This window comes from Hesperophylax consimilis, chromosome 23 (genome assembly GCF_061612785.1).
Source record: "Hesperophylax consimilis isolate HC1 chromosome 23, BYU_Hcon_1.0, whole genome shotgun sequence".
Classification (NCBI taxonomy): domain Eukaryota; kingdom Metazoa; phylum Arthropoda; class Insecta; order Trichoptera; family Limnephilidae; genus Hesperophylax; species Hesperophylax consimilis.
In genome coordinates this window covers 8,118,431-8,139,689 of record NC_142858.1, presented here as the reverse complement: position 1 = coordinate 8,139,689, position 21,259 = coordinate 8,118,431, and the positions used below count along the sequence as shown (strand labels likewise).

Sequence of the window (21,259 nt, the reverse complement as noted above, 5' to 3'; positions counted from 1 at the left end):
TTAGTTTTCCATAACTTCCTTTCTTTTTTAAATTTAATAAATTAATATATTATCCATCACTACTATCAACAAAAATACTACAGCAAACATACATTTATGTAAAAAGAATTATTTAAGTACTAACTAACAACAACATTTATGTACACTCCCCTTCCATACACAAGCAAATGCTTTCAATGGAAGAGTAGTAAAAAATACAAGATGTAAAATGAATTATGTACCATGTAAACTTATTATTAAAAATAAAAAATAATTACAAAAAAAAAAAAAAAAAAAAATATTTGCGTTTAAATATAAGTCTTGGTCAAACGCAGCGTTAACGATATCACGTTATCGAGAAATATTACAAAATAAGTAACAATAACACCGGACGCGCCCGTCATAATTATTTTATAAAATTTATAATAAAAATCAAACATGGATTATCTTATAGATTAAACTATGCAAAAAAACAACACAGTATAATTAACGATACAAATAGAAGAAGAAAAGGTTATGCTATCAACTTTATAAAGTGTTCAAAGAAACGATTCTTCCAATAATGAGAAACAAAAACAAAAGTGTAAAACACCACTTTGTTGTTTTGATGGGTAAATTAGAACGATGACCGGATAAATCATCACAATGATAATTCATCACATCTTTAAAAAGTTTTATAAAGTCATGGAAAGTGATGAAACAAAAACTTTATTAACTGGGTTAAGTAGGTTATGGACAAAATTATTTCTTTCATCGTTTCTAATGACTTTGTATCACTTTTTAAAAGTTTGTTGAGTTATCATGGAACCAATTAGAACATAACATTAAAAATCTGGGATGAAAAACCAAAACGGAAAAAATATACTTAATAAACCTCGTTAAAAATACTCATAAAAATATTTAAAAAATTATCACCATAACACAAAGTTAACACGAATGTGTGATTGTTATAGCGCTAACAAAACTAAATCATTCTAGACGAATTGGGTTACGCATAATCAAAGTTGCGCGAAATTCACTTGTGTTCAACCTTCATGCTTTTTATCAAGTTAATGAAAAGTAAGTAAAGGTAGGTTCCCCTTTTTAAGTGAGAATCGCAAGAGTCCCATCTGCTCCCAACTGTATGGAGCCAGTGAGACTATGCCATCCCCATTTGGTATGTGTTTTGGATGTAATCTGTCTGTGCTGATCTGGTCACTAAACACGAATAAAGCCATTTCAAGCAGAGACGATTCCTGGTGTGTGCATGTTTACATTGTACAGCTTGTCTTCACTTGACTTACAACGAAATCTGTGCCTCAGTCATCGACATACGAAAGTACGTTCCAGTCATAATTCTCGCCTGGTCATTATATGAGCTATCTTCTGGTGCAAGAGTCGTGCATATTTTGTTGTGCACAAAACTTTGTTTTACCATACTACGGGGATTGGCAGTATCGGGCGGAATCGAGACAGCTTGATCCGCCGAAACGGAAACATGAGCGATATTACATGGCAAATCACGTGTTGGAGCAGTACAGATATATATATATATATATATATATATATATATATATATACTCATCCCACGCTTCAGTTTTTTCGTATTTTCCTTATATGATCTCCATTACCCTTCTCTTCCCTAGTTTGTACTTCTATTACGGTCTGTTTATATTTCAAATAAACCCAATCATACCGTGTGATATCCGAAATCTATCCATTGTGATTTTCGCGTACATTAAAAATCAATCTCCTGCACATTAATGTAAGAAACTGCAACATAAAAACTAATATCAAAATCAAAACTATTTCATTGTCTTCGTTTTCCATTGTGTAGGTAGGTATTATGTTATTTCCGTTGTTATTATTTTTAATTCTGGTGAGAATAAAATTCATATGGGACAATGTAGAGAGTGCGCTATCGTATCTGTGGAGAATTGTGAGAAATTACCTGAAGAAATTAATGATCAATGAATAAATTGTGCATCTTCCGATACAGATGAACGCCTTCATTCAACGCTGCACTGCCTTACGTATTATGCATTTTCATATTGATATGTATCACGAATGTGTAAGTGAAAGTGCACCTATCTTAATCAGGAACATGTTCGGAGATGCAAAATAATTTTAGCAAAAGAAAGCATTATACGAATACAAGCAGATATTTTGGATTAAGGGGTAGGTAATTTTACATAATATAAATATTATACAATATCAAAGACAAAATAATATTTTCGCATATATTGTGTTTTCATAATATAAACGTTATTAATTTGCCGCTAGGTCTGTAACATATGATCACCCTAAGTGTAAATCACCGTGTCAGCTCTCAGGCCAAATAATGGTACGCATCACGGAGACAGATGTGTTCAAGACGTGTTATCAGGAAGCTATAATCATAAATTCTATTCCATTTTACCCGACAGAAGCCGTCGATGCAGTGATGCCAACGATGCTGTTTTATTATTATTTTTAATAATGATTTAATTATACCTAAAATATAAAAAAAAACTAATATATCGTGAGTTTTATAAAAAAATTTAGTTTTAAAGTTTTATAAAAAAATTAAGTTTTTGAGTTTTATGAAAATAGTAGTAGCTAAAAGCCTGAAATATTATTTAAGATTTTCACGGCCAAAAGTATTTATGTTATCTGTTTTTGGGGTGTTGTGCCGTGTTGCGCTAACTCCTCCTTTAGCCAACGTTTCAGACAACGTTACAGTGTCCATCATTAGGCACTAATGATAGCGCAACACGGCATAGCACCCCAAAAACAAATAACACAAAAAGCTATAAACCTACTTATCGACATAAGAACCCTCATATTCCATACACAGATTATAATACATAAACATTAAAATCATTCCCAACTCAAAAAACCTAAAAGTGAATTTACCAACTTTTGGCAGTAACACCACGATTCGTTAACCTATATGATTTTTTTAGTCATAATATTTTCACTTTAGTTCCTTCTTAAGTTCTTTCCAGGCCCCTTTGACATGGCGGTAAATTACTGATATCTTTTTTAACACTCAATCATCACTGTCACCACCGAGCATGTTTATTAGATATCTACTTAACTAGTAGCTGAAAGATTTTAAGGTGATCTTGGAATAACATTTTTATTAGTTAGTACTTTCGATGACAAACAAACAGCTTAAATAAATAACAAATAAACGTATAAGTTCGTTTTAAAAAGGACGGGCAATTATATTAACATTGGCTGTATCGGAAATGCCGTTCGAATTCAAGGATAAACATATTGAAATCAATGTATAAAGAATCCCAACGCGCTGTGAAATAAAACCAACTAAAGAATAGTAGATTAGTGGATGAGTGATAATATTATATGAATAAAAAATAAATTATGGTTTAGTGCATAAATACTTAAGGATCCGTAGAAAGCGTTAAAAAGAAGAAGGTGATTTTAAAGGAATAATATTTTGAACGAAAAATATATTTTTTTAAAAACACGACGATTTAAAATAGAGCAAAAATCTGTCGACAAATGCGTGATATATTTTTCATACTTACAACATGTTAAATAACAGAACAATATGTGTTTTAAAAAAATGTCGGTGAATGCTTTGCTTTTTCCCTCGAGCAAATTTCATATAATAACCTTTTCGGCTGCACAAATGTATAGATTTTATCTTAAAAAACAACACACATTTTTTTCGATCTTAAAAACTTAAAGCTATCAAGAGAAATATGTCATAAATCTATAAAAACTTAAGTAATTCGATTGTTGTTCTTTAGAGTGATTGAAGTTGATTAAAAATAGCAGCTGACCTTTTGCTGCGAGTCAGTGCGGACGGGAGACTGGAGAATTATACAAACCTATACTATGATAATATAATATTATAAACACTGTATCACATAATATGTACTAGTGTGGCGGAACCTCTTCCCACACGCTCGGCTACGGCAAGAGGTAGTGTCCATAAGTTGCTTAACACGTTTCAGGACCAAATTATGCGGTGAGACTTAGTTCGAAAACTTAGGTCCTCAAATTTATATAAGTTTTGCGAAAACAGTAGTACAGGGTTTTCCAATAAGAGGTGTTATTTTGATATTCAATTAAAAGATCAATGGTTTCGTTGTTGTGTGGCACGTAGCGCCGTCTTATCATACCATCCAATTTCGGCCATAAAAAATCATTAATCATCTCTCGATAGCGCAATCCATTCACCGTAACTGTTGCTCCAGCCTCATTTTCGAAAAAGTAAGGTCCAATGACTCCGCCGGACCATAAACCGCACCAAACAGTCACACGTAGAAGATAGAGAGGCTTTTCAACGATAACTCTTGGGTTTTCCGAGCTCCAGATGCGACAATTTTGCTTGTTGACGAAGCCACCGAGGTGGAAATGGGCCTCATCACTCAAGATGATTTGCATTTCATTCACTCAAGTGAATTTTAATAATTTCAATGCGTTGTTGAAGCGTGTATCGTTCCATTTTTATTAATGGCGTAGTTTCTACTTGTCAAATGTCAAAAAATGACAGCTTCAAAAGTAACATCTACCGAAATAGCGGGCTATTCAAATTAACACCTCTTTTTGGAAAACCCTGTAGTTTTGTAAAATTTTGTGAAAATATTTATGGAGTTTTATATCCCCAAAGTCCAGAATTTATTTCTTATTAATTTTATTGTGACAATTAATATAAAAATAATTATATTGTCTTTAAACACAACCGTTAGATACTAAATTTCTTATGCGGGAGTCAATAAGAATTCTTATGTTATGTAAATATTTTAAAATAAATATTTTATGGCTAAGATAAGACAGAAGTAAATGTAATAGAAGAAGAATAAAGGGAAAGGTTGGAAGAAAGTGCTACCTTAACTTAAATCACCGCTATTAGATCCTCGATGACTGTGATATTTGGTATCCGACATTATGGGTCATCATCATCTAGATGGGTCAGGTGACAGAGTCACCTTATAATTACCACACTAATTAATCGGTAAAAAATTTCCAGTTCTTCAAAAGAAATAAGCAAGGCTATCTCAAGTGAATTGAGATTTGTATATTACTAGATAACGGACATTAGCCTCCTGGCTGTCAAACACACTCGTCACCATTATAAGGAGTATTTAAGTTTAATAAAAAATACACCGTGCCATGAAGAAGGAGTTATAATATTACATCCCGGCGAATCACAACAATGATCCAGTGGTTCTTTTATTCTATCAGTTTTGAGAATCGTATCATTTCAACCAGTGAGTGACAGACAGTTTTCCTCAATCGTAGTTGAGCCAACAAGCATAATCAAAATGCCATATTATTATTTTCGTCATTCTACACATTATACAACATCGACGACGACTACTGGTTGCTCTTAGAAAACGCATCCACACCTCCAGTTCCTTGTGTCCGACAATCTGGTGTAATTCTCCACACCGCCCAGCCACCAAAACTTATTCGTCGTGGAGGGGAAGTAGCTCCTTAGGGAGTCAAGTCACCTATCAAGCAGAGCTGTGACAGTTTTATAAATCACATTATTAATAGCTCTTCAACCAATCGGTATTCTTCTGGTCCTTGTTCTTTTGTTGAATGGCTTCAAAAAGTCTTTGGAACATCCTCTCTAAAATTAATTACTACCTTCCCAGAAAAATAAATAAATAATTGTCTTGTAAACCTATCAGATTTATAGACACTCGATTATTTAACTGAAGGACATTGAGTATTTGTTGTGTACTAATATTAGTATTTGAATCTCATTTTTCCGGCTCCAGCGGTTGGCCCTGAGATTAATACGAAATTGAAAGCAGTTCTCGTTTTCATTTGAAACAGGTAGAAGGGAAAGATAAAGTATACCTATTAACTGCATAATAATAATAAAGTTTATCTGTTTCATAATTTGATCAGTTTTATCATCTGTAATCTACGAATAACGACTTTTTTCTGTAGTAGTTTAAAAAATTTCGCTTCGAGCTGAAGGTTAGGTTCATACAACCTGCTAATCAAAAGACATAAATTATAGCTAAGACAGGTGAAGTGATTACCATTTTAAAACAGTAAAAAATTCTAGCATGGATTTATATTAGTTATGTAAAACTAAATATAATACTATGTTGTATGAAAATATCACATGTGAAATGAATTTAATGATTACTTTAAGTGGTCTGGCGGCTATCAATATTTTAGGAGATCTGTGAAATCACCTGTTTCGAAGAAAACGTGAGCACTCAACTTTCATTGTTCTTAGCGCACTTTACCTTGCATGTTACTACAAAAACCCATTCATATACTTCTACATTAATTTGATTCTGAAAGTTTTAGTCATGTAAGTAACTTATGATTTTTTTCTGATATAATAAGCTGGTACCTAAGTTAGACACAGCCTAGTTTCATTTTTTTAAGCTTCTGCTCATATTCATTCTTCTCCAGTCCCCAGACCTGTCACACCAGTTCCGCTTCTCTTCCACGAAGTCATCCCACCTCTACTTCGATCTGCCTCCAGGTCTTTTCCACTGGGTTCCCCGTAGGATGTAGATAGTGCCAAGCGTATGCCGGCAGTAGCTTGCGGTAATATGTAGGCTAACTAATGAAGATCTGTAGTGCCATGCTCTGCGTAGGGGAATCAGCGGTGCAGCTCGTCAGAGCTACGTCGTCGGTCGACCGGCGGTAAACATGATACTATTTCCAGCCTTAGACATGATACCAGTATTGAGTGTTCTGTCGTCTCGCATTTATTCAACTTGGCTAACCCAATACAGTCTTTAGGACCTGCTGAATTGTATAATCACCATGCGATGTTATACTCAATCGAAACATCCATTCTATTATATTCCATAAAATCTGATTGGACTAGATTCGTTATTCGTTACCATTCTACAGTGTAACACGAATACAAATCATTCATATTGTAACAAAAAATCTTCCTACGCTTTACAGAGCTTCTCAATTACTATTGAAGAGTTCGAAAATCGAAAACGTTTTTTCACCGTTAAATGTTCAAAATGATGTTAACTTAAATCTACAGCTTATGATGGATGTGACGTTGCTGACTGAAAATAATCGCAAATCGGCAGGAAAAACCGTGCAATTATTATTGTTTGGTAGCTGAATCAGAATACACAAGTTCTGATTTATATTTAAAATTGTTTTCTGATTTTAGCCAATCATTTTCTACTTTTACCTTTTCCTCGGTGGGATCAATCAGTTGGAAAATGTTAAAAGAACATTATTTAATTACAGTAAATAATTATTATTTTACAATGTAAACCACTTTATTTTAACTATTACTCTATCGGTGCTCTTCCGGTACAAGGATAATATTAAAACAAAGAGATGTTGTAGGTTAGAAAAAAGAGAAGGGTAATTATTAGGGGCTTTCCAAATTGTTAATACAAAAATATCAATTTCTTATAGTACCATACAACCTGCATTAAAAATAATCTTGCAATTAGAAAATCAAATCCATATAGTTAATTAACCTGGTAACTCTTTCTTTTAGTAAAAGCATCATCATATATCCAAATTCATTCATATTTTAAAATGTTTCACAATCTCTGTTGAGGATTACGTAGTCTTACGATGTACATTGTATACGTACTCAGTATGTTTCTATTGTAAGTGGTTCGGTATTATTTTAGCCTCGGACAGCGGTGAATAGATCCCCAAATCAAGTAACCTCAAGGCTATCTGTTTGTTCGTCAGTTTAAGCTGGATACTGGAATAACATTCTAGAAACTTTGAATGACTTCAACGAGACTCGATCGAATGGGTTTGAACCTGCTGATGTTTGTCACTGATCTGATCAAAATCATCGCAGAATGATTCAAATTTGATTTTGTATCTATGACGCAGTTTTGATGATAAATCTCTGATAAATTTTCTGAATAATGTGGCGCTTTAGGCGTAGGTACATTAATATCACTCTTCTTGTTTAAAAAACTTAGTACTTATTTTTAAATATCTCGTACGTACCAATAACTAATTGAAATAATAACATTTGAAATATCTGTGTCTTAACTTTTCAGCTATTCGTATGGCAAAGACAAATTTATTAGCCCAATGATTTATGATTCTATAGCTGACCTTTAGAATTCGAGAGGCAAAATTGCATTGGTTTTATGTTTTATTAAATATCTCATGCTCTTTTTGGTATCAGGGCAAGGGTAAGAAAATAATTCCATGAAAAATTAAACAACCAACTACATATAACAATGTACCTACATATTGCATAAACATGTACGAATGTGCGTATAATATAGTAACGATAATTTACATAAAGCAAGAAGGTAAGAAGTATTAAAATAAAATAGAGTCTGAAGGTTATTCCATTTTCCAAGGACTCAAAAAACGAATGATTGCCCATCAGCTTGTACCCTCCAGTGAAAAGGATATATAATTAGTTGAATGATTGTCCATCAGCTTGTATCCTCCAAGGAGAAGGATATATAATGAGTTGAATGATTGGATATATAATGAGTTGAATGACTGTCCATCAGTTTGTATACTCCAATGAAAAGGATATATAATGAGTTGAATGATTGTCCATCAGCTTGCATCCTCCAATGAAAAGGATAAATAATGAGTTGAAAGATTGTCCATTAGCTTGTATTCTCCAATGAAAAGGATATATAATGACTTGAATGATTGTCCATCAGCTTGTATCCTCGAGTGAAAAGGATATGTAATAAAAAGCAAATTGTCAAAAGTCTCGTAGTCAGTCTTAGTTTTAAGTTTTTTTTGATTTTGACATTATATTGGGAACTCACAGAAGGATATAATATATTTAGTCATTGAAAATCAAATTAACAACTTTCAATGAAAATAGAATAAATAATCAAAAGTAAAAAGATAACCATCGCAAGTGGGACTCGAACCCATATCGTCTAGTCTTACCGGGAGCAACACAACACAACACCACTGAAGGTCTTATTAAATTGTGTCATTTCCATAGATTTAATTTTTTTATAATAATTACTAACATTATCCCTATTTAATATAACCCAATAAGCAGGCACGAGAACTGCAGATTTATCGATATTAACATGTAGTACACACCTGGTAGGTACTATTTAAATTATCGCTTTACGGTGATGTCGAAATCAATAAAATGAAAAATAACAATATTTTTGTTCCCACTTAATTCTCGCTAGGTCGATGACTCTGTCCTTTTATAGAATGGACAGGGGACCTGTGATTCACCGCTAAGATCATCATCATCCAAAAACAGGCCATGTTTGAAATACAATTATTTCAGGAGGCCATAATATTTATTATTTGCGCGCATCTAAACATATTACTTTACTCACCTACATAATTGTATTATTGCCGAGTGTTTTTTATCTCGAATTGGTCTCGCAAAATATATGCACATAGATAATATTAATAATAAAATGAGCGGTTTGTATATTTTGTTTTAAACCGGTTTTACAAAAATAATTTGCAGTTGACCAGTATTTTCGTTTTTGTATAAAAGTGAACATGTTACATACGTAGATAATAATGAATACTTTATGGACATATAAGCCTTGGCCTTTCCTGTACTTGTTATGCCCTGAAGGTGTTCAGGTATTTTCTGTTTAAAAAATAAAATTGGACAAACGCCTGTGGTGTTTATCTACTTTCGGTGCTACGTTTAATTGTTTAATGAATTTAATGTCATGAGTCGTGGCGTATGAACTGAATCTCGATATGCTTTATGTCTACGAGTAGTTTGAGTAGGTGTTCACAAACAATTCTAATTAAAATAGTTTGCATTCTAAAATATTTAATAAAACTTCAGGTAGGTGATCAATAAAATTTATTTTTCGCAGTATGCTGAAGTATGTTCCTACGCAGGTCATAAATAAAATTATATATTTGTGAGTGGTACAGACAAAAGCTGATATTATACAATAAGTTTTCAATGTCATGGTAACGTATTATACCAATCTACATAATTTAACTCTCACATTGTAATATTATATTAATTAATTGCACGATCATTTCAGGTGTCTGTTTTTTCAAAGCTTGATATGTAGAACTATACTTGTAATCTGAAAGTATGTTGTCTGCTGTATGCTGATGCAGTGCTGATTGCCAACAGTATGGAAGATCTACAGTCTCTCGTGTCTAGGATGAACGAAGTATGTATGAAGAATGAGTTAATGATGAATGTAAGTAAGTCTAAAGTGATGGTGTTTGAAAGTGAGAGTACGGAAACAGTTTGCAATATCGTTGTGTATGATGAAAACTTGGAGCAGGTGGATGAGTTTGTGTTTTTAGGTAGTATGTTTAGTGAACAAGAGATTTGAAGGCTGACAGAGATATTGAAAAAAGGGTAAACGCAGGTAACTCCATTAATGGAGGACTGAACGCAGTTGGCGCTAACAAAAATGTCCAAAGAAGCGAATGCATGGAATACTGGTACCTACTCTTACGTATGGCAGTGAGGCATGGAACTAGCAGAGGAAGGTTGAAAGTAGACTGAATGCTGTAGAAATAAGATCCTGGTAGCGTATGTGTGGTAAAACCATGTATGGTCGATGGTCTAATGTAAGCGTAATGAGTAACATTAAGAAAGGGATGCTTATATTGTTTGGGCATGCAGGGGAATGAGTGAAGAAAGGAGTGTAAGGAGAATATACCATGTAAATGTGAATGTGAAGTCGGGGACGCCCGAAGAAGACATGGCACGACCAAGTGAATCAGATACTTGAGCAAGGCCATGTCAAGAGAATAGTAGAAGAGTGTGTATGCGACGATGTATGAATTTATAAGGCAAGGAGTGTGTGCCAAGACCGAGTTGTTTCGCGGTCCGTCCTCTCTGCCTACCCCTGCGGGGAAACGGCGTAATGGTTAGTTAGTTGGTTATACTTGTACAAGGTTTTCCAATAAGAGGTGTTATTTTGAATAGCCCGCTATTTCGGTAGGTGTTACTTTTGAAGCTGTCATTTTTAATTTATATACATAATAAAATAAAAGAAGTGATAAGAAAGTGATAAGTGATAAGAAGTGATGTGTAGTTTGTGGCAAGTGTGTTTATGTATATAAAATAAATAAAAATTTAATTTATATACATAATAAAATAACACCTCTTATTGGAACACCCTATATATTGTGTGGTTACATAGATACGTTTTGTATTTACATTAACAAAGAATTTGAACAATTCATCAAAATTTAAAGTTGATTTTCAAGTTCTAACCGAACAACCCGTCCTTAATTTTTCGTTCGATAACACAGTTTTATTTTTATTTTGAAATGTGAAATAGCATCCATAGCGAACAAATCTCTGATAGCTTTTCGTATGACATGAACAAATATTAAAGCAATCATTCCAAACTATCCAACAAACAGTATAAATCGTATTGCTAACATCAATGAATAGCAATGAGTTAAGTCGTATACTTAGCAAAGATGAAAGCATTAAAGTTACACTCTGGCAACTTCAAACAAACTAGTGGAAGCGATGAATATCTCCATCGGTGGTAAATTGAAACGTTTAATAGCTCTCGTAAATTTATGAAAATTGCCACCCAAATACATCGCGGAGCATTGTTGCCCAGCATCAATATTCAGCATTGTTTCTCTTTTAAGTATCGACACGAAAGATGTAATTTTAAAATGTGACCACCGACCGGATGCTTTAACCGACAGCCTTTTCTCCATGATGATTTATTTTAGATTTATTATACTATCCGTATAAAAGGTCATGGAGAAACTTAACTATATGAATTTAGGTAGTTACTGCAAAGGTTCGGATAAATTTTACATATCGTCATATATGATATAAAAGAGATGGTGCAAATAATAATGTTATATTTTCCACGAATGTAATTCTCTTTTTTCCTACGCAATACTGGAGCCCCCACTTTGCCACAAAAGGATAAAATGCCATGATTTTTACCCACAACCAATATAATTATACATACCCGTGAAAAATCATTGGATATTATAATAGTACGATTTGTGAGGCTGAAATAATTTATAAAATATATGCTTTTGAAAAATCATACCAGAAATTTCCCTTTCGAATGAAAACTGTTTTGAAAAAATCATTTGTCAAAAAAAAAAAAAAAGAAATACCCATTTCCAATATAGAATTATTATTATTAATTATTTCTATAATAAGACAATTTTGGTCCCTACTTGATCGTTGGTCTGATATGATTTATGTAAACTTAATTTTAATCATTTATGATTTGTTTTGGTGTCTATCTGCAATTTTCGATATCAATCAAAGATAACATTGCCAGTACCTATTATAACTATTGCCAGTACCTGGTATATACTAAGTATAGCGCACAAGGCGTGGGGAGAGAGTGGGCCTGTGACCTCGGCAGCGTATGGGACAGGTTGAATTACAGGAAACAATGCCATAAGGCATACCAGTATTATATACAAGACATGGGTACTCGAGCAAGGAAATCAGATGTCCGCACCGAACGCCCTTACGAACCAGAAGCCTTTAGAGTTCCCCTTTCGAGTATACCTACCTGAATTGCACGAAATGTTAAACATAATATCATTTTATTCAGAAACTATTTAAAACATAACTGTTAGCTAGTATTCAACTTTTTTTTATGATGACAAATATGTCTATTTATATTTTTTTATGATCTTAAACAATCTTGGAAAGTTTGCTGGAAATGACATTGTGAGCTAAAAATAGTTGCAATTACCCCATTGTTCATAGTAAGAGAGTTTAATATTCAGCGCCCAGCTTCATAAAAATTTGCCAAAATTCTTATTTATTTATTTATTTATTTTTACATTTATTACATACAAGATATACAAATATAAAAGGAAGCTATGACTGTCCAACTAGGAAGTTTCCCGTTTTAGGACAGTGGGACAGTGTAGGACATGGTGGGTTGTTTCAAAGAATTTGAACAATTCATCGAATTTCAACGTTCATTTTCGGGATCTGTGAAAGTCCTATCCAAGTTTTATTATTATATCATTATAGGCCAGTTACAGTACTGAAATAAAAACAGAACTTGAAAATTAAGTTTTAAATTTGAAAAATTGTTAAAAATCTATTAAACAACCCTCCTATCTTATAACATTCAACCTACATTCATATTTATTTTCCCAGATAGGTTGGATTTATATATAGATGTAATCCCAGAAGCGAAAAACTTTGGGAAGGTTTAATAATATTATTTTTAAAGTTTTCATGTATATTTATTGGTATTGCTTGTGTCAGACAAAATTTTCGAAATTGTGGTTTGTTTGTATTGAGTCGCGACAGCAGCCAGTTTCCAACGATCGACATGTCTCCAGTTCATTCACATAGCAAAGCGGGATTTTCAGCAAACGTGGAACATTCTGTGCCAGGAATAATCGTTCGTAAGAGGAGACGCCCATTTTTTTCACTTATCACGTTTTGTATATATTCTTATAAGAATGTTTTGTTTATTAACTAGGAACATCAGTAAAATTAGTATTATCAACCGATTTTATTTGTGTTTAATTCGTAGAACTCTATTTCAAATCTAATTTAATGGTGTAATTATTAAGTGCTGCAAGTATTTTAGTTAATTTATTATTTGGACAGCTGTTACAGCGTTCCACAGTTAACCACATTTTGTATATGAAAATATTTATGTTACGCATTCGATACGAAGGGCGGAGGCCAGGAAATTCGCCACTACGGCAATGTCTCAAGTGCCTAGTCTTTTATTTTTCCATGCTTTGTGATTATTTTTTTATGGATATTTAAGCTCACAAAGCACCGATTATTAACTCAATCATAGCTTTTGCTATTATATGGAACTGGTTATTATTTTCATGCAACAAATTGTATGTAATCATTTCATACATGTGATTCGATTTCTCAGTAAATTTCTTTATAATATTATTACGAATGTTATTATTACCTGGTTTCTTTCCGTTGATAGTTTACGTGAATGCTTAAGGCGATGCCATATGTAATAATGCAAAATCTTGTGTTATTGGTTTGAAAATTTGGTCGCCTAGAAATTTTTCAGATGCTTTAATTAAATACTGCGAGTAGAATACATCTTTGCCTTTAAAATAATCGAGTATTTTTTAGATAAGTCTTTTTGTAAGCCCAGAAAAAAATAGTGTAAAGGCTTATGAAAATTGCTTTAAAGTTCAAAATTTCCTACTTACGTACCTATTTTCGGTTATGATTTTATTGCATAGTGTGGCAAATTAAGTTATTTATAAAATGATCGAAAAAAAAATATTTATGCTTGAACATCCACAAAATAATATAAAAGGCACTTTTTGGCCATGTTTTTTTCTTGCATAAATCAAAACAGGCGGATGGTGTTAAGCGGGAATTTAAACCTTATCGCCATCTACGTAAGGGTTGTTATTGATAGCAGATTTAAATTAAAATATGTTTCTCAATAATATTCCATAGGATTTTTTTCGAAGAAACTTTTCTTTTAATAATATAAGTTACTATAAGTTACAGGGCCGGATACACATTTTTGCATCCAGTTCAAGAGGCATAAAATCATTTGACTATAAAGTGTAGTCATAAAAAAACATTTTTTGTATAAATGCACAGAAATCATCAGCACTGGTCGCAACTAGCGCAAATTTAAAATAAATTTTGTATTGGGTAAGGCACACTGTAGGAATAATTTTAAGAACATGACCACTAATACTAACTTACCGTTTGAAATGACAGTAAACTTTGCTATATAAATACTATGTTATTATTATATATTAAGCATGATAAGATTAACGGGTGGCATTGATGAATATATTATAATCTAATGGCCAGATAAAGTTCACATATCTGTGCTTTCATGCAGATAGATACATAGGTATTTATCTATCTGCATTTATCATTACGCGGGGTGTTAAAAGGTGTATTTGACTTATTGTAGCCAATTATTTACCTGACATTATTTGGAGTAAAAAATTTAGGAATCCAGTGACATTTTTGATTTTTTATTTATTTTTTATTAAAACATGAAAAACAGTAGGTATTGGACAGTTAGGTTCGGGTGAGGTATCAGTGATGACATGTGGAAGAGTTTATTTTTTGATTGGTTTTGAAAAATAAAACGTTGAAAAAAATTCGACGAATTTCAAAATTTCATTCGCCTTTTTTACTCCAAATAATGTCACGAATCACAAATTAAAGAAAGTCAAGTACGTCCCATAACACCCTGTATAAATATTTTATTTTTCCTTCTCCGCATATATTGACAAACTATTTCCATACATGTGGTTATAGGTGAACGGATAAATCATCACAATGATAATTCATCACATCTTTAAAAAGTTATATAAAGTCATGAACAGTGATGAAACAAAAACTTTATTAACTGGGTTAAGTAGGTTAGGTTAGGTTAAAAAAAATTGTTTCATCGTTTCTAATGACTTATATCACTTTTTAAAAGTGTGTTGAGTTATCATGGAACCGTGGTTATAACATTGAAGTAAAACGAAAGTTATATCAACTATTTTACATCATGACTGTATAAACAGGCTTTTTCAAACACACAACTTACAATAATCGTGATTGATTATTTGCTTTAAGTTTCACTTAAAAACAATGAATTTGATTTCCCGCTGGACAAAAAAGTTGTAGAATTTAGCTAATAAACAAAGGTATTGAAAGAAAACGGAAATCGGATGGTGATTTTTGCGCTCCAGCAATTATGCATTATTACAAGAAGCTGATCGCGTCACGGCACTCGATCATGATTCTGCGATCGTGTATGAAAAATATAGTCAATTAGGTTAACTAATGAAAGTTACTAATCAATGCAATCATTTTTGTAAACTGTATTTGGCTTTCACTCTTGAGGGTGGCATATCTTGGGGTAAACGTAATGTACGTTATAATGTACGCGTTCAGAAATGGCGTTAATTTAATTATTTTACAAAACACAATTTTTATTTATTTATTCTTGGCTAATTTATATAGCGCCGCTTATGTGAGACATCACATACGCAATATGAATGTGAAAAAAATGGTTTTGGCCTTATAAAAACTCAATTCTTTCAAGAAAGGCAAACAATAATACAATATAGAATTTAATTACTGATACAATATTGTATTTGTAGGCTTTTCTTGAAAGAATTCAGTTTTCATACGTACGAAACATATTGCAAACAAATATAATTCGTCGTAATATTTTAAAGCATAACTTGCAACTTATTTTCATGAAAAAAATTTAATTAATGTAAACTATATCTGCGTAACGTACAAATAATTGTCAGTACCAATAAATTGGTTTTCCTTACTACATCTTAAAGTCGAAACTATCGTCAATGGATATGAAAAAGAAAGTGATCAATATTAGATAGATTGCTTTTTGGGCGTTTTCAATGAAGTAATCAAATTTTTTTTAATATTGGATCCCAGTCGCTTAAACTCCCACGATTTCACTAAAATACATCAAACAATCTACGCAATATAAAACGATATACGTAACGTAAAACAATCTACGTAATGTAATGGTCTGCGTATACGACTTCGAATCGGGAGGTTACGGATTCGATTCTTGATAGAGCTTTTCTGGTCTCGTTAAGCATACCTACATAATATTATGGGCGCTGCCGGTCTATGTGTGGTTGAGTTAATTGTTCTGAGAACTTGCGAAAAAGGAATTAAATACATTTGATACATTTAGGTAAACGTTCAGTTTTAAAGCATACATACGATATTATTCGGAGTAAAAATGTAGATAGGGGTGACTTTTTTAAACTAAAAATTTCAATCGGTATTTGACAGTTTCAATAATTACACCGAATGATGTCGGGAATCTCTAATTAGTAAGTTAGGTACTTCTCTTAACACCCTGTATATCAAAAACATGTAATGTATTTGCTAGTGCAATATATTTGTCTCTTGCTAAAATCGATTCCGAAGTCTGCCCACACCAGCTGTTCCATGTCCCCCCTAGTTAAAACAAAAGTACACTACTTATCAACTTCTGCACGCAAAGTATGGACAAAAGGGGACGTGCATGAGTACTTTACACCTATGTTTGGCAGGACTTGCAATCCGGATATGCTGCGATACACACATGCAAAGATGTCTGGTCTCTTGGTACCTACCAACAGTTATTCATTATACAATTTTATCGTCTAGTACTCGAATTGGCGCCACTGGACGTTTTTTCTTGCTATTTTTAATTTTATACCCTTTCTTTATTATTTGTGTTAGGTAGGTATACGTTTATATGAGTAGTGTGTACAAATGATCACCTGTACACTTTCAATACATTGATGGCGATATATACTTAATCCGACGTTGAAAGAGGTTAACTTATATGTGCCTAACAACCAACAGGGTCACTCAACTGCTTAACGATTCTGCATTGACCATCGACATTTTCAACATCTTTTACGTACAGAACATACGGAGAACATAAATAAATAAATATAATAACTATCTTATTATGAAATTAATTCATTGTGAACATATCGACTTTTCAAACATTTTTTTTAGAAAATCAGGAAAATCGTAAAAAAGGTCACACGCCCATTATATATTTCTTATTTTATCTACCTTAGAATGAAAAATTAAAACGATACTGGACTTCACCAAGTGATGTTAGAAATCTGATAAACTCTAATCTTCTAACTTGCTACGTACTTATCACTTATGTACAATAACATGACAAATATTTTACCACAATAATATTAAATGTATTTATATTTTATAAATAATATTACCTGTTTGGGTCATTGTGTTTCAACAGTTTCATAAGGTAGGTAAAGTCCCTCAAACGGAGGTGAAAGGAGCTACGGACCAACCAACGCCTCGGCTGTAAATTGCACATTTTGAATCGAAACATTTCCTTAGTCAAATGTCAGATAACTAGGTCTGATTTTCATGTTTCATCAAACCTTCCCGTTCCTTCCCACCTTTTGCTGCAATTTAAAGTGTATGAACGATCGTGGGTAAATAATGAAGGAACACGTTGCAATACTTTGATAAAATAAATTAGTTTCCTGCATATCATAAGTTAGTTCCAACCGCAACATCATATTGATGACTAGTACGGTTGTTCTTCTTCATATGGTTGAAGAGAGTTGGTCGTGGGTACTTCAGGATGTTAAGAGGAATTTTAAGAATTTGCTTCGTGCATAACTGACGTGTACGGGTCCGACACGTCTGGTATTTACGAAGCTACTTCGGGCATTTATAAAAATATAATATAATATATATAATAAATATAATATAATATTTTATTCTAAAATTCCGCCCCGACGAACTGGGGTGTATATTTAGCAAAATCCTTGCCCATATTTTGCGCTTGTCCACATTCATTCAATGTTTTTGAGGATTTCTCGGATTTCATAACAAATAATTCAGAACGGATAGATGAAAACCCGTTATCCATTTTTTTCAGATTTGTGTGGTTCCGGTTATTTCGAGAAAAAAGTCATTTCAGAGCTCTGTGTTTCAAATTAAATTCTCTCTAAGTCAGCATAGATTATTTATCTACCTGCCTGTAGAACCAGCTTGCGAGAAGAGGAATGTGAAAAGAACTTGTTGCTGAGCAGAATCACTCCAGATTTCGACACTGTTCATATTAGTGATGAGAGGTTTAACACGGAGAATAGGGGCCAGTTTGATTCTGGTTAAAATCATTATTGCTTGCACAGCTTTTGTTCTCCATTTTATTTGTTTTCTTTTTATCTTGTTTTGTGTACGTATGTTGTGTTAGGTGCGTATTAAATATTATTTATATTATATTTGAAGTGTTAAATAAAATAAATACATTCCAGAATCCGTTAGGCCATTGTGTGCAGTATATACCGGACCATTATATACCGAACGTAGCAAATGTAGTCGACGGTTTCTGAGGGAAAAATATCAGCTTAGTTTGATAGATGGACCCATAAAAATTTGCATCCATAATTATTCAGGGAAGTAATCAAACCGGAAAATAGTTACGCCTCAAATTCAGAAGGGTTTTCTGAGTGTTAGACACCAGGCTGGGTTGTTTCCACAATTATGAACAAAAGTCACAATTGTAAATGGAACTATGTCATCCTCAAAGATGGGTATGTTGTGAGGCTGAAGAAAGTGGGAAAGAGAATTATTCCTGTGACGGACCACGCTATATTTTCGTGACATATTCCCATTGGTAGTGTATGGCCAGCGATATGCTGAAATATGCTAATTCATGATGCGTGTAGCGTAATGTGTCGCCTGCTAAAAGTTCCTATGTCTAAATTGTGAATCGCTCAGGAGGTCTAGCACGAACGACCGATAAATCACTTTGTCAGTACGATATTGACGAAATCCGTCATCTGTATCCAGTAGCGGTATTTGCGAGCACGGTCAGAATATTATTCTCCGCGCGGCCTTCAAGGTGTCGGATAAGCGGTCAATATGCACAACTTTTTGGATAACTTCGTTCGTTATGACAAATAACTGGTATTATTAAATAGAGGTGTACTATTTAAGCTCTTAGAATTGAAAAAAATAGTAAACACGATCCATAAAATTAATTAATTCATCTAAGATTGTTTGTGTTTCAACTTCGAGAAACAAAAGTTTTTAGCTGTGACTAAAGACCTCATTAACTAAATAACTCTCTTTTTAGAGTCAAAAAGTACACGAGGAACGGCCAATGTATTTTAAAGTTTTAATTTCAAATCATCGGTAATTATGCCTATCGATCCAATATTGTAAAGTTTTCGATTTCACTGTGCTAGACCTCAAGGAATGATGATTTCTTGGCGTAAAAACTATTTTTAAAACGATATTTTGACTTCTATTTTAGATAAGTCCACAATTTGATAAATGTAATAATGCCTGACATAAGTATTTATAGTAATGAATTAAGTAACTTTTCAGAGTACTTTCTGGTACCTAAATCAAATTACCAAAACTGACAAAGGCACTCCCCTTACTCTCAAGTTTTGGCGTGCTTTGCAGTCTCTGATTTCACACCCTTCTCGTAAACCTTTTCTTGGATATGGATATCAATGTTTAAAGCCCATTATTTAAGCTTGTTGTGATAGGAATGGTGAAATTTCTAATATTATCAGGAAATTCGTCAACCCGGGAATGTTTAACCTTCTTTAAAGCAAATATAATATGTGGATATAAATATTTGTAATTAATTGTAAACTTTGTTTGTTCCAGAGAGCCAGTGCGGCTGGCCTGCCGTGGCCCCCAACTGCGTGGCGCGCCTGTCCGCCGAGCCCCCGCGGCCCGCCACCACCGTCACCTACTCGTGCGATCAGGGCTACGAGCTGTTCGGCCCCGCCACGCTCACCTGCACGCCCAGCGGCCAGTGGAGCGGCGAGCCCCCTTTCTGCGGTACCTAACCATTCTTACACCCCTACTTGACACTGTACCTATGTACACAGCAATATCCACTCCAAATACAGTTTTATTACCGACATTGATAACAATTTTAATAATTATTATGTCATACCTCGACTATTTTGCGAACAATCAGCTTGTGGTTTCCAACGATAAAGTTTTGAAAACTTATTGTCAGGTAAGTACCTAAAACCCAAAAGACATTAACTAGGTTTTCGGAAAACCTCATTTCTTTAACAAAGATTTTCTGGAAACCCGCAAGATGCTTGATTCAGAACTGTTCAAAAAATCTAAGATAAAATCATATCTGTCTACTAAGGAGGAGTATCTACTTACTCTGCAGAATGAAATGTGTATTAAGATAATGTTTAACGATATTACATGAACGCCTTAAATCTATTTTCGTAAGACATGTCATATTTTTAATCTAATGACAATACTCAAACTGGCAGCGCCTATAATTTTTACAAAACTCTATAATACTTGTAGATTACGGAAAGAATGCGCTGTTTATTTTTATTTTTTAATGATCATAAAGTTTTATTTCCGGATAATGCTTGCCTTGCTATGTTTAGATTAGGCACACCACAACAATTCTGTGTACACACTACAACAATGTGCAATGATACAATCATTTTATTCAGCTTTAGCTGCAGCGTATCACAACTCACAATCATTGCATAGTACTGTAGAAAAGCACCTAATTGCTAATAACGCAAAGAATTTCGATAGTAATAACAATTTTCAACATTGAATGACAAAGTGTTGAAAGTTGGTAAAATAATTTCAATGAATTTCTAATCTCACCTACCTAGCCCAACTTTTAAGGAAATAATATTATTTTTACAATAATCCACAACAATATTGCAGATTACGGAACGATTTTTGTAGCCTCAGGCCAAGTCATGCCTGAACGATCTGAGGTCTGAAAGAATACAGCTTTATTTCACAATTTATTATGTTTATATAAATAGACGCAAAATTCAGATTAAAGGTTATAAGTAGGAGGTATACATTTAGGCATTTTACCATTTAATATGTAGGTAATTGATGTTTACGCAACGCGTACTA

The 21,259-nt window shown here is 33.2% G+C and overlaps 1 protein-coding gene across 1 annotated transcript in view; it reads left to right on the top strand.

Moving 5' to 3' along the window:
• Window positions 1-21,259, top strand: part of fw (CUB and Sushi multiple domains furrowed) — a 119,051-nt gene that overhangs the window by 77,480 nt on the left and 20,312 nt on the right. The window contains exon 2 of the mRNA XM_089645980.1: window positions 20,006-20,182. Coding sequence (XP_089502106.1) covers window positions 20,006-20,182 — 177 coding nt within the window. The remainder of the gene's footprint in view (window positions 1-20,005; window positions 20,183-21,259) is intronic.